Raw genomic sequence first — 13,794 nt, forward strand, 5'->3', positions numbered from 1 at the left:
AAGGAGACGCTGGATGGACTGGGACTTTTTCCTCTGGAGTGTAGAAGGCTAAAGGGTGATCTTACACAGGTCTATAAAATAATGACAGGCATAGATCAGCTAGATAGTCAATATCTTTTCCCAAAGGTAGGGGAGTCTAAAACTAGAGGGCATAGGTTTAAGGTGAAAGGGGAGATATACAAAAGGGTCCAGAGGGGCAATTTTTGTTTAGGGTGGCAAGCGTCTGGAACAAGCTGCCAGAGGTACTAATAGATGCAGGTACAATTTTATCGTTCAAAAAGCGTTTGGACAGTTACATGGGCAAGATGAGTATAGAAGATATGGACCAAATATGGCCAATTGGGACTAGGTGTTTAAAGAAAGGCAACATGGACAAGTTGGGCTGGAAGGCCTGTTTCCATGCTGTAAACCTCTGACTCTGAGTGCAGCCCAGGGTCCTCCAGCCAGAGAACTCTAAGCCTCTCTGACCAATCTGCCATTCACCCTCCCTGTGAGCAACATGCCTTCAGCCCCTGACACTGACAGGGGACAGCAATCCAGCCAACCAAGCTGCCCAAAAGCAGGCCTGGAACCTCAAGATCCTAGCTCTCTGGGGAATGCCTGCCAAAGTCATCTCAGATCAGGCAGCTACCTCAACCTCAGCTGTGGATCCTGGGGACGCATTTAAATGTAATGCGTTGATGAGGAAGATTAAGGAATTGTAGGCACTTAGTGGGCATGGGTGACTATAAGCACTTTGCAGTAAGGTCACCATTTTGTTCTGAATGTTTTTCAATCAAGTTCAGTTTGTGCATCCACCTAGCCTCCACTATCCATTCACGCCACATGGTGTCTCAACTCTGTGGAATGAGGAAATGGCAGTGTTGGCACCCTCGTCAGCCCCCACTAAGGAAAGGCACTCCCTCAGCTGTGATATAGACAGAAACCAAGGGAGGACGACACAGGAAGCGCTGCCTGCATATTAGCAGTCACAACCCCTTTACAGCAAGGCGCAGCCCAACATTAAGGGTAGTAAGGCCTGAAAATTACCCTTCCTAACCCCTCTCCCCCAAAATAGCAATTCTGGGACTCCCACCTCCAACTGAACCTATCCATGTCTCCCAGTCCTTTCCAGTACCTCCCAAGCACTGCACACTGTGAAGGGTACTGGCTGCCAGAGTGTACACCTCTAAAATCCCCCACAGAGGTGAAGGCCAGGTTCAGACTTCTGCGTATGTTGTAACATGACATCCTGCCGATACCAGCTGAAACCTGTGCTGTGGATCCTGGGAAGACATAATAGGTGAACCACCTCTTCAGTATCTAGAAAGAGTGCTAATGACATGCTAAAGTATTAAATTGGGTGTTCTGCAGTCCTGTGACCACTCCACCAGTGAGGGGCCAGTGAGATTTGAACTTGGAAACGTGCTGGTGTAAATCACACCCTCTGGATTTTGATCACGTGCCATCATTCCCGCAGACAGAGTGCAAGCTCAAAATTGCCCCCGCAGTTTTCTTTTGAGTTTTGGATCAAACTTGTCTGATGCGTCTTCCCAGTGTTGCTGTTTTGGGTAACCATATCAAGAGCAAACAAGATGAACGGAAAAGGAAAGAGCAGCAAACAAAAGCTAGCAAAGCAAAAATTAAAAAAAGTCAGGTTTTTGAAGCCTAGATTGTATGAAGGAGAATTCCAAAGGGCCAGAGCAAAGTTAAGGAGCTGTTAAAACGAGAAGTAGCTTGGTGTTGCAAAATTCTTAAAGGGATGTTGAGCTGGAGGGTTACAAAGGCCCACAACATGAAGGGTTTTGAAGATGAAGACAAGGTTGTTGAAAATGATGCTCCTTTTTATAACAGCTTGACATGTTTGTGTGTGCAATGAATACAAAATATATAAAAAGGGTTTTACTGGTTTCAGGGGCTAACAGTTTGAAGACATTCATTCATAAAAAATGATAAGAGCTCTTTGCTCATTCTAAATGCAAATTTCTATGAGAGAGAGAAAAGACCACCCTATATGCTGTTGAAATATTTCCTTGGAATCACAATGAATTGGTTTGCACCAGAGTAGCTGATGTAAAACCTAAGCAATCTAATTCCTCGCCCACTTATTTTGGTGCTATCTAATTAAGCATTCTAGAACAACCCGAAAGTGTTTCACATTGAAAAAAAGGCAGTAAAACAAAAAATTAGGTTGTTACGTCAAATAGTTTGTTGGCTCCACATTTCAATCTAAATGGAGAGATTGATATTGCCCATTTTTGTGCTATTGTTGTGATGAGCACAAAATGATATTACGGAAAGGTTTTCTCTGATGGGATAAATGCTGATGTTATGCGACTTGATCCTTCTAAGATCTGTCCAGCTTCACTACACTCACCTTTCTCTTAGCTCTCTGAAGAAACATCTCATCCGTCTGTTTGAAGGCCCGCCTTAGTGCCTCATCTGGCTGAGTCATAAACACTTCTTGATGTGCAAGGTTGACGTGAAGGTGCATTGCAGCATAGACAGCAGCATCTACTCCACCATGGCCATCAAACACAGCAAAATATGCCCTCTCTTTCGCATCCTAGAATGGAAAACAGTCGTCTAATACAAAGTGATTGAGAGGAGAATTCATGTTTCACAGCTCATCAACCCGCACCTTTGGCTCAGGAAAAAACAAACCTCAAGCCCTACGGCATAAATTCCTTACTTTGCCCCAGATTGATAATTAATTGTTGCATCTTAGAAAGATAATGCAACCAACTTACATGTACAAAAATAGTTGGCAGACAGACAGATCAAAGTTGCAAGTTAGAAAGGAAGTAAAAGCTAAACCACAGTCTGCAACTCTGCTAAATGCTGCACTCCTCAAACAGTAATTTTCAAACCTACAGCTACACATTAGGCATATATTGCACTGACCACTAGCTTTAGAAATTAAATAGAGCACAACTTACTACAGATTACTCATGATCTTGCTTTACTTCTAGCCAAATGATCTTCACAAGATAAAATGGGGAACTTGAAAACAAGACAGAGAGAACTACAACTCTTCACTACAAACAAGTCAAATGCCTGACTTGAAGCCTTTTATTTACAGTGGTTCAATTTTGGCTCAGTTGATATGGAAACTCAAGTATGGGCAACATGGTGGCACAGTGGTTAGCACTGCTGCCTCACAGCACTAGGGACCCAGGTCAAATTCCAGCCTTGGATGATGTCAGTGTGGAGTTTGCACATTCTCCCTGTGTCTGCGGGATTGTTGGCGGTGCAATCTCGATAGGCCAAATGGCCTCCTTTTGCACTGTAGAGATTCTATGATTTTTGTGTAGAAGAATATTTGGTTGCTCCAGGCTCTGACATGACCTGAACAAGACTAATGGAAAAATAAAAGGGAAGGGGAGTTTTGGTAAACCAACAGTAAGCAAATTGCGTAAAAGCTATGGTACAGAAATAGGCCAACCATCCATACTAGTCTGTTAGTATTTATACCTCAGACAAACCTAATCCCATTCTACCACTCCTCACTGTCTTCTCAAATCCCTTTCCCATGAATGCCCAAGGCTGGACTCATCATTGTTTAAAGCCAGTTGTTTTACTCTAGCAAATGACTTACTTGCATTCAGTATTTACATTTCACATACCCATGGCAGGAATGATCTTGTCAGATAGCACTGCAAACTGCCTCAGGGACAGTGATAAAGATGACAGGTAGCTGGATTGTGTAATTCATACAGATGTACAAAGAAATCTTTGATATATGCTTATTGAGCTGATGTCAACAGAGGTTGTGATAAGGGTGCTGTAAATGGCCTCTGCCTCAGATTCACAACAGAGAAACAAATTTAATGGATTCCTTTTATCATCGAACCAGCCACCTTGCTGAAAATCAGGTATGGGCAGAATTAGGCTCAGCTGTCAGTTTACATGTTGGGATTTTTCTTCAATGGAAATCATCAGATCTGTTAGATTATTTACTGCACAATATTAAACAAGAAAGCTTTTAATTAAGCTAGATTGAGGCACAGGACCAAAATTAGGCTATCTGAATGACAGAGCAGACTCGATGGGCCAGTCATGGTTGATAAGTTTCTCAACCTCATTCTCCTGCCTTTTCCCTGCACCCTTTGATCCCCTTACCAATCAATAATCTGTTATGATTATAAATGTACTCGATGACTAGACCTCCACAGTCTTCTGTAGCAATAAATTCCATAGATTCACCGTGCTCTGGCTGAAGAAATTCTTCCTCATCTTGGTTCTAAGGCTGCGCCCTTGGATCCTAGTCTCACCTACTAATGGAAACATCATCTCCACATCCTCCTTATCCAGACCTTTCAGCATTCTGTAAATTTCAATGACACTCCCCCTCATCCTTCTAAACGCTATTGAGTACAGACCCAGAGTCCTCAAACACTTCTCATATGTCAAGCTTTTCATTCCTGGGATCACTCCTGTTAACTTCCTCTGGCCCTCTCCAAGGCAAGCATATCCTTCCTTAGATACAGGGCCCAAAATTATTCAAGTATTCCAAATGTGGTCTGACCAGCTTTATAAAGCCTCAGCAGTACATCCCTGCTTTTGTATCCTAGTCCTCTTGAAATGATTGCTAACAATGCATTTGTCTTCTGAATTACCAATTCAACCTGCAAGTTAACCTTAAGAGAATCCTGAAGTAGGACTCCCAAGTCCCTCTGTGCTTCTGATTTCTGAATTCTCTCCCCTTTTAGAAAATAGGTTACATCTTATTCTTCCTACTGAAGTGCATAACCTCATACTTTCCCATGCTGTATTCCATCTGCCACTTCCCTAACCTGTCCAAGTCCTTCCTGCAGCTTCCCCACCTCCTCATACAACCTATCCTTCCACCTATCTTTGTATTATCTGCAAACCTAGCTACAATGCCCTCAGTTCCTTCATCTAGGCCACTGACATATAAAGTGAAAAGCTGTGGTCCCAACACATCCCTGTGGAACTCCACTAGTCATTGGCTGCCATTCTGAAAAGGACCCCTTTATTCAAGTCTCTGCCTTCAGCAAGTCAGCCAATCTTCTATTCATGCTAGTACCTTACCTCTAACACCATGGGCTCTTATCTTACTCAGTAGCCTGTTGTGCAGCACCTTGTGAAAGGTCTTCTGGAAATCCAAGTAGATAATGTCCACTGATTCTCCTTTGTCTAACTTGCTCGTTACCTCCTCAAATTATAAGAGATTTGTCAGCCATGACCTCCTCCTGATGAAACCATGCCGAGTTTGCCCTATTTTACCATGCACTTCCACTATTGGTTAATAATATTGAGGCTCATGAGTAGGAAAAAAGTGTGTCAAATTGGATAAACAAAAATAGCTTCAGGACCAAAAACAGCAAGTCAGTCATCGAAAATGACTTTTCTTGGAGGGTGGTAGACATTGGTGATCAGAACAACTGTATTCTTTTGTTTAATACAATCAATGATATTGACCTTGGAATAGGGTAGAATTTTAAAATATGATACCAAACTTGAAGGACTGGCAAACAGCACAAAGAATACAAATCATCTTCAGCATGACATAAATAGACTAGCCTTTTCTGACTTTTATATTTCATTCCTTTGCAAGAAACACTATTCCATTTTCTTTTCCAAATCACTTGTACCTACATACTAATTTTGTGCTGTGCGTGCCAGGACATCCAGATCTCTCAATATCACTGAGTTCTGCAATCTCTCTCCATTTAAATAGTATACTTTACTTCCATTCTTCCGGTCAAAATGAGCAAGTTCACATTTTCACACATTATGCACCATCTGCCAAATTTTTTGCCCTCTCAACTTATATTCCTTTATAGACTTTATGCCTCATCTTGAGGACTCACTTTCCCAACTATCTTGGTGTCATTGGCAAATTTAGCTACTACGTATTTGATCTTCTCAAAGCCACTAATATAGATTACGTATAGTCAAGGCCCTAATAGTGAGTTATGTAGCACACCACCTCAAATGTCTTTTGAAAATTTAGGTTCACCACATCTACAGGTATCCTTTTATCTACATTGCTTGCTACTTCCAATGAATTAAACACTTTTTCCTTTTCACAAAACTCTGCTTGATTGCATTATTATTCCAAATAGCCAGCTATAATCCCCATAATAATAGATTCCAGCAATTTCCCTTTGGCAGATCTTAGGCTAACTGGCCTGTAATTCTCTGCTTTCTCTTTCCCTCATTTGTTGAATAAAGGCATTCGTTATATTCCAGTCAGTTGGGACCTTTCCAGAATCTAGGGAATTTTAGAAGATTATAACCAATGCCTAGAAAGCCAGACAGGCACACTCTCAGAAGTAATCATCCATAGCTCAACCACTTGTTACTTCTCAGACAGAAGTTGTGATTTCAAAGTCCAAAGAGATTTCCCACATATTGGCATTGGAGGAGAAAACTTGCATCCAAATTCAAGGTTTAGCACATCAATACGCAGAACCATTGTCAATTTTGATGCAAATCTGTGCCAACTAAGAATTGAAGTGAACTCATAAATAATGAGCAGAATTTTGCAGTCAGTGGCAAAGTAAGGGATCCTGAAGAATGTCTCACTGTGGCATGTTCTGATCTTTACCCCGCTTGCTAAGCAAGTGGTTGTAGTGTAGTTTAATGGAAATTCCCCAGATGAAATTGCAATGTTAAGCTGCCCAAACAGCTAATCACATTCAAGAATTCTCTTGAAGAGACAGACAAGAAACGAAAAACAAAAGAAAACGATATATATATATATATATATATATATATAGGGGTGAAGGTAGAAGCTGAAGTATCAATATTGAAATACTGGAAATATTGAACGCTCCACAATTTTTAAGGGTCAAGCCTGTTCACCAATATTTACTATTCAGATTGCTGTTGAAACCCCAGTTACACCGGACTGAAAAACGTGCAACTTTTTTTTAAAAATTAAGTTTCTGACAGCGAAGAGAATTCTCGTGCCTCATCGTAACTTCAGCTATCCTACATTCTGTCCATGCAGTAAATTGTGACATTGCAATCAGTTGCAGAGGTGCAATGGTGACGAATCCTGACAATTTACAGCCAAAAACACCTGCAAAATCTAGGGCAGTCACTCAACTTTGGCCACAACACTGTTGGAGATTAGATACATTCACCTATTTAGCTTTAGCTATATTTATACTCAATATAAATGCAGAAAGAAAGTGTTGTTCAACTAAGCAGACTTACCTTAATGCCAAAGAGAGCATTGAACTCAGGCAGTGCTACATGTTTGTCCTCCATCTTTCTCCGTGTGTTACGAATGGCATAACTGGAAATTTTTAAATACTGCATTGGTAGATGCAATAACTGTGGTTCTTTCATCCACTCACAGCAGACTTCCAGCAATTTGTTAAAAATTGATCGGGCCACTGGTTCACCTTCCAGCACTGTGGAAAGAGGGCACATGACAAGTTAACAAACAGTGAACTGACTTCCTCTTAGTAAGGGATTTATAACAAGTGTCAAAAGGATAGGTTTAGTAGGTTAAGTAATTAATTGAAAGCAAACTTTATGTGCCTTGCTGGCCTCTGCCCTCTTCCACAAAGTTACTGGTGGACGACAAGAGTCAAGGCAGAAAAGCAGGGGTAAACCGATTACAAAACTTTCCAAAATCCTCAAAATTAATTATGCCAAAAATGTAAATGTTGTCATCTGTTGCTGAAACTGAAATACAAGTTACTATTGTTCGCTCTCCCATGCTGCCATGTATTTGAGTGCATGAATGGAACCGTGTCTGTGGTAAATATACAATTATTAGAAACAGATCAAGTAATGCTTAATTATTAAAATGTTACAAGCAAGTTCCTAGCTACAAGATTCATTATCGCCCGTAGATTGTGAAGTACACAGATGAAAATTAGGAAAAATTTATGATTTATTTAAGGAGATATCACCTTGGTTAGATATTTCATACACATATTACAGCTTGGTAGACATTATATATTAAGCTAGCTCAAATTTAAAATGTCAAGACTATTCCCTCATTGGAAGTAACAATTTTAGATTACATAAGAACATAAGAAATAGGAGCAGGAGTAGGCCATCTAGCCCTTTGAACCTGCCCCGCCATTCAATAAGATCATGGCTGATCTGATTGAAGCCCTTATGTTAGAAATTAGATCCATTTTTATTTGTATTTCAATAACTATCAGTATGTGGACATTTTATTGGTTGTTTTGTGAATAAGAGAATCCTTTCATCTTTTTAACTTGCATTATACTTAGCAAATGACAGAAAGGATATTGTCAGTTTTTCTTTTAAATATCTCATTTAATCAGGCAGCTAACTAACTTCATTAAGGTTACACAAATGCGTGAATAATCCTTCAAGGATCTCTAATTGAGACAATATGAAGCTTTGATGTATTCATCCCTATGATACAGTTGATTGTAACCTAACCACAATAGATACAGAATGTAGCAATGAGCAAGGCAAACTAGCAATCATGAATTTCAAAACCTGCCAATTCAAAATGGACAATTAAACAGCTACCACCAGTAAATATGGAGCTATTAAAATTATTTCCAATACTTAAAGATCCATTCAAGTACCATCTTCATTCCATGGTGCTGATAAATGCAGCATGTTGGATTTACACAGGATATTGTCATACTGGCATAATATGTAAATTATGTATGATATCCTTTAATACAACAAGGAAGTTCTGGGTACTATAAGCTAATGAGTTAGTAAAACAACCTACATGCAGTGTATACAAGATACAGATAGCAAACATAGCATAAATCACATGCCATGCAGGCTTTCAAGGACCAAACACATGCTGTTGTTAATTTCTTACATTACCTTCAGCAAGAATAAAAACCAAAAATAGGTCCGAAAATATTTTCAACTAACATTTTAATTCCTCACATTAAGACTTTCTGCTCTTTCTTGATCTTTCACATGCAGCTGAAGAGAAGGCAATCAGCCATGACCTAACTCACAGGTTCCCAAACACAACTCCACAGGACCCTGGTGATCAGTTGTCCATGGGTCCCAAGAGCCAGAACTAGGGATGCCAAGGAGGGTGGATGAGGCTGAAGGTGTGGGAGCTGTGATTAAAAGTGATGGTAAGACTTAGAACCGTTTGTTGAAAACAGAACCTTGTTATAATAAATGTATACATAAGATAAAAACATCAAGTTTTTGTATATTTGTACCTGTTGTGCAATCTTTTTTTTGTGGTTTCATGGTTCCACAGTTGGAAAAGTTTTGGAAGCCCTGATCAAGGTGAATGGCAGAACTGGCTCAAGGGGCTGAATGATGAATTCTCATTTATGTACATGACCTGATCTGAAACATCTGATAATTAGATTGCACACAACTGTCACACTAGATTATGTAGAAAAACCCTGGAATGAAACTACAATCTGAGTTAGAGACAGGAGTGCCTCCACTTGGTCAAAATAACACTAGCCTACTTAATATTGTGGTTAAGGAGGTTCTGTGGGAAACAATTTCTATTTTCCTTACTCAAAACATTGTATTTCATCCAACCATACAAAAATAGAAGAAACTGTAAAGGGAAATGATTATTACCAAAACGTTTGGTTAAAACAGGGAGCCAGAATCCTTGGGTAATATAATCCAGTTAAGTATAAATCTATAATCATAGTGCACATGATTGAGTAATAACATTGCTGAGAAATATTCAGCAAATTTTCAAGGAATAAAATCAGAATTTTGTTTGTTCAGTTCAAGTTCATATATAACAGATAATAGAGCATATTGAAGCAATATTGTCATGATCTACATTTTAATTTTAAGATGGACACCAATATGTGATATTTAATAATGAGCTCAATGCAAATTAAGATAATTCATTAGAAGGCACTTGAAACAATCATATCAGAAGGCACTTGAAACAATCATATCAGAAAACAACATGATCAGAATGTAATCAACAATAATCATGAAAAAGATTTGGATGTGTCATAAAGGATCAGTGAGTTACAAGTCTAGCAAAATTGTGACAAGTTGTTATGGTTGATGTCTTAGCACATAACAGCCATTTTCAGGATCGGCAAGAAATGAAAAATTCCTGGTTGTTTCCATTTTTGAAGCAGTCTGGGCATCTTTTTATTGTAATCATTCTGAATGAAAATGCAATGGAATAGAAGAATCCCTACAGTGCAGAAGGCCAAACAGCCCATCAAACTTGCAACAACAATTTCACCCAGGTTCTCTCACCATAACTCCATGTATTTACCCTGCTAATCCCCTGACATTAATGGGCAATTTTACATGGCCAACTTAACCCACACATCTTCGGACTGACCAGAACACCCAGAGGAAAACCATGCAGACACAGGGATAACATGCAGACTCCAGAATTGAACCTGGTCTCATGAAGCAGCAGTGCTAACCACTGTGCCGTAAACTATGATTATGGCTCAATTAGTTGTATATATTTTTTGCATGCCATCCTCCATGTCACAAACATTTCCATAAACTACATTGTAACACACCCTGGGTTATGTAAACTTGCAATTGAAAAACTATCCTTCTGCTGCTTCTTATCATTGAGATTACTGAAGAATGGAATAAAGCTCTGCACTGAATCATAAGGACGCTAACTCTTCCTCTCTCCACAGATGTGGTCAGACCTGCTGAGTTTTTCCAGCATTTTGCTTTTATTAAAATTCTTGCCTTTTTTTAAAAAAAAATGTAAATTTTGATCTTTTGTCACATTCTTAGAACAGCATTGTGAAAGTACTGATATGGCAAGTCCAGTTTAGCTTCTAATCAGTGGTATCCCTCAGGACATAGTGGTCATTCAGCAACAGTAATGTCAGCGAATGTCAATGAGGACATAGTTGGATTCACCTTTGTTGGAGACGTTCATTATCTAGTTCTTAAGTGGCAAGTAATATTTCACATCATATGTCTGAATGTTGTCCAGGCCTTGTTGCAAAGACTGCATCAGTAGATGAATCATGAGTGGAACTGAACGTCCTCACTTCTGACCTTATGACGGCTGGAAGGTCACTGTTAAAGCAGTTCAAGTTGTTTGGGCCAAGACACTACTCAGAACTCCTGCAGTAACATCCTGGGATTGAATGGTTGATCTCCAACAATCATCACCATCTTCGTTTGTGCTAGGTATAACTCCAACCAGCAGAAAGTTTTCCATGGTTCCCAATACCTTGAATTTTGCTAGGGCTCTTTGATGCCACACTGTCAAATTCTGCTTTGAGATCAGGGCCAGTCACTCATCTTTAGAACTGTTTGCTCTTACTTGGTAAGATGCTGTGATGAAGTCTGAAGCCCAGTGACCCTGGCAGAACCCAAACTGTATCTTTGAGCCAGTTATAACGGTTTAAGCAATGCTTGATAGCCACCATCAACAATACCTTCCATCACTGTACTGATGAGCGTAGACTGTCAGGTGATAATTGGTTAGATTGGATTCACCCTATTTTTTGTAGGCAAGACATACCAGGGCAATTTTCCCATATTGCTGGGTAGATGCTAGCGTTGTAAGTGTACTTGGCTAAGGGCAGTTAGTTGTGAAGTACAAGCCTTCAGTACTATTGTCAAGATGTTGTTAGGGCACAGACCTTTGGTGTACCTAGTGCCTTCAGTGGTTTCTTGATATCACATGAGGTGAATCAAATGTTACAAAACATGTACTCCAGGAGGCAGCCATTTGGGCCATCACACCTGCACCAGCTCTCCAAATGAGCATTATGACCTCGTGCCATTCTCTGCACCCTTGCACATTGGATGATTTGAATGGAAACAATGCCATCTAATGCCTTGATTGTATTTGCCTCCACCATGCTTTCAGGGAGTACATTCCAGACCCAAACCTCTTATTGTGTGAAAGATTTCTTTCCTCACTTCACACTTGCTTCTTTGGCAAAACACTTCAAATCTATGCCGTCATTCTCTATCTTTAAGCAAGCAGGAACAGAGATCTACTAGTATTGTTAAAATGGCAGCATTAAGATAGTGAAGAAATGTGCTTCAACGTGTCTTTTTTTTGCCCTTTTGCATTCATTGCAGAACATTTGCATTCTCCTGTTCAATACAATACTGTTGGAACACTGAACATTTACAAATCATTTTGGGAAAGAAATACTGCTGTACCAAACACTATGTCTATTGCAATACACCATCTCTGGAACAACTATCAGGCTGTAGTTTTGGCCAAAAGCTGAAGGTGTCACCCTTCCATCGATGATGTACCTAAAACTTAGATCATTAATTTCTGGAGTAAATGAATAGTTTTAGTCACACAGCAAATGCTCCATTTCCCCTCTCCCCTTAAGCATCAAAACTGAAAATACATTTTGCAAGTCCAGCCATTCTTTGAATGTATGCTTTTAACCAACTCAAGGGTCAATGGAATCTCAGCTCACCAACTGTTTGAAAATTCAGGTCGTGTTAGTTTGGTTTGTAAAACGTACGGCCCAGCATAAAATTGTAACAAAGACCAAAAAGCTGCTGGAATTTCTCAGCAGGCCTTAATGGAAAAATAAAACTAAGTCAGTTCCTACACAGTTTACAATTGAAATTAGTGTGCATGAGAAAAAGGACTGAATTGGACTCCACTTTGATGTTTTCTGTACAAAGACCGTGTCAATATTTGCCATCAAGGTGAACACAAAGAAAACCCGCATGATTAAAGTACTACCTATTTACCTTTCACTGGCATAAAAATGTGATGGGTTCAACAGAACAAAAGTCTCTTGGTACAGTGTTGGCATAAAGATAACTATGTAAACTGTCTCTTTTACCACACAGGAGATAGTTCATAACATCAAATTGATGGCAGAAATGTAGTAAGAATGTGTCAGAGCTCAAATGTGTTCCACCTGGACAGGAGCAGGGGTAAATTTAAACAGCTCTGATTTCACCTCACTATCCAGCTGTAAACAGAAAATGCATTTTTGATTTCTCCTTTCATAAGTAGTGGTGATGTATTTCCCCAACTCTTAAATTCAGAGTGTTCTAATTTTCTATGGTAACTTGCATAGCAAACTCCAGGGAAGATGAAATAAAGGGGTTGGTTTATTTATTTTAAATGCATACAATGTCTGCCCTTTTTGCATTCACACAATAAACAAAGGATAAGGAAAAGAAAGAAGAGCATTCAGGGCATGACTGCAATACAAGTGCATGCAAATCCAGAATCAGATGTTTAATGGAAAGTTTCTTAAGAGAAGATTGAAAGATTGTTGCAGGATGATCCTTCTTTCCAAAAGGAAGACTTCCACAAAAAGAAAAGGCACATGGAGCAAGTTAGTCTTAGAGGTGCATGTTCCAATAGTTCACAGTTTTGATGATGGTCAGAGTTCTTTCTGCTGCTACTGGTTCGATGGCAAGATGGTAGACAGCACAGTTTGCTTGCTTGGAACTATTGTTTTCAGACCTTTGAAGGAAACAACTGCCTACAAAAGGTTCAAGGATTGTGCAATTGAAGTTCAGATAGCCATGTCTCAGTCGTGTAATGTTGGTTTCAGGATGTTAAATGAAGTCCATTTGTTGAAACGAATGCGTTAGAACAGTTGATGCTTAAGCCATTAGGTCTGTTATTGGAGATTAGGACTTGCAACCAGCTGTCTTTGTCTGTAGCTAGCTAGGATAGACAGACTGTTAGGCCAATGTTTATGTAATGCAAGGAATATTACATTCTGGGATGTTTGAAGCATTAGCCTTTGAGACTGCTCAGAAACTTCCAGAAGCCAGCACTTGGCGAGGTGGAGCCATCTGGTCAGTTCAGCAACTGTCCTTTTTAAAGGCATATGTTTTTTAAAAACAATCTCAAAAGTAGTCCAGTTAACAAAGAAGGATGTACACATTCCT

The 13,794-nt window shown here is 39.6% G+C and overlaps 1 protein-coding gene across 1 annotated transcript in view; it reads right to left on the reverse strand.

Moving 5' to 3' along the window:
* ppm1f (protein phosphatase, Mg2+/Mn2+ dependent, 1F) overlaps positions 1–13,794 on the reverse strand; it is a 70,440-nt gene that overhangs the window by 20,095 nt on the left and 36,551 nt on the right. Inside the window, exons 3-4 of the mRNA XM_080208518.1 lie at positions 7,171–7,370; positions 2,357–2,545 (exon numbers count right to left, since the gene is read on the reverse strand). Coding sequence (XP_080064644.1) covers positions 2,357–2,545; positions 7,171–7,370 — 389 coding nt within the window. The remainder of the gene's footprint in view (positions 1–2,356; positions 2,546–7,170; positions 7,371–13,794) is intronic.

Source organism: Carcharhinus amblyrhynchos, chromosome 20 (genome assembly GCF_965287045.1).
Source record: "Carcharhinus amblyrhynchos chromosome 20, sCarAmb.v2.hapA, whole genome shotgun sequence".
NCBI classification, from domain to species: Eukaryota; Metazoa; Chordata; class Chondrichthyes; order Carcharhiniformes; family Carcharhinidae; genus Carcharhinus; species Carcharhinus amblyrhynchos.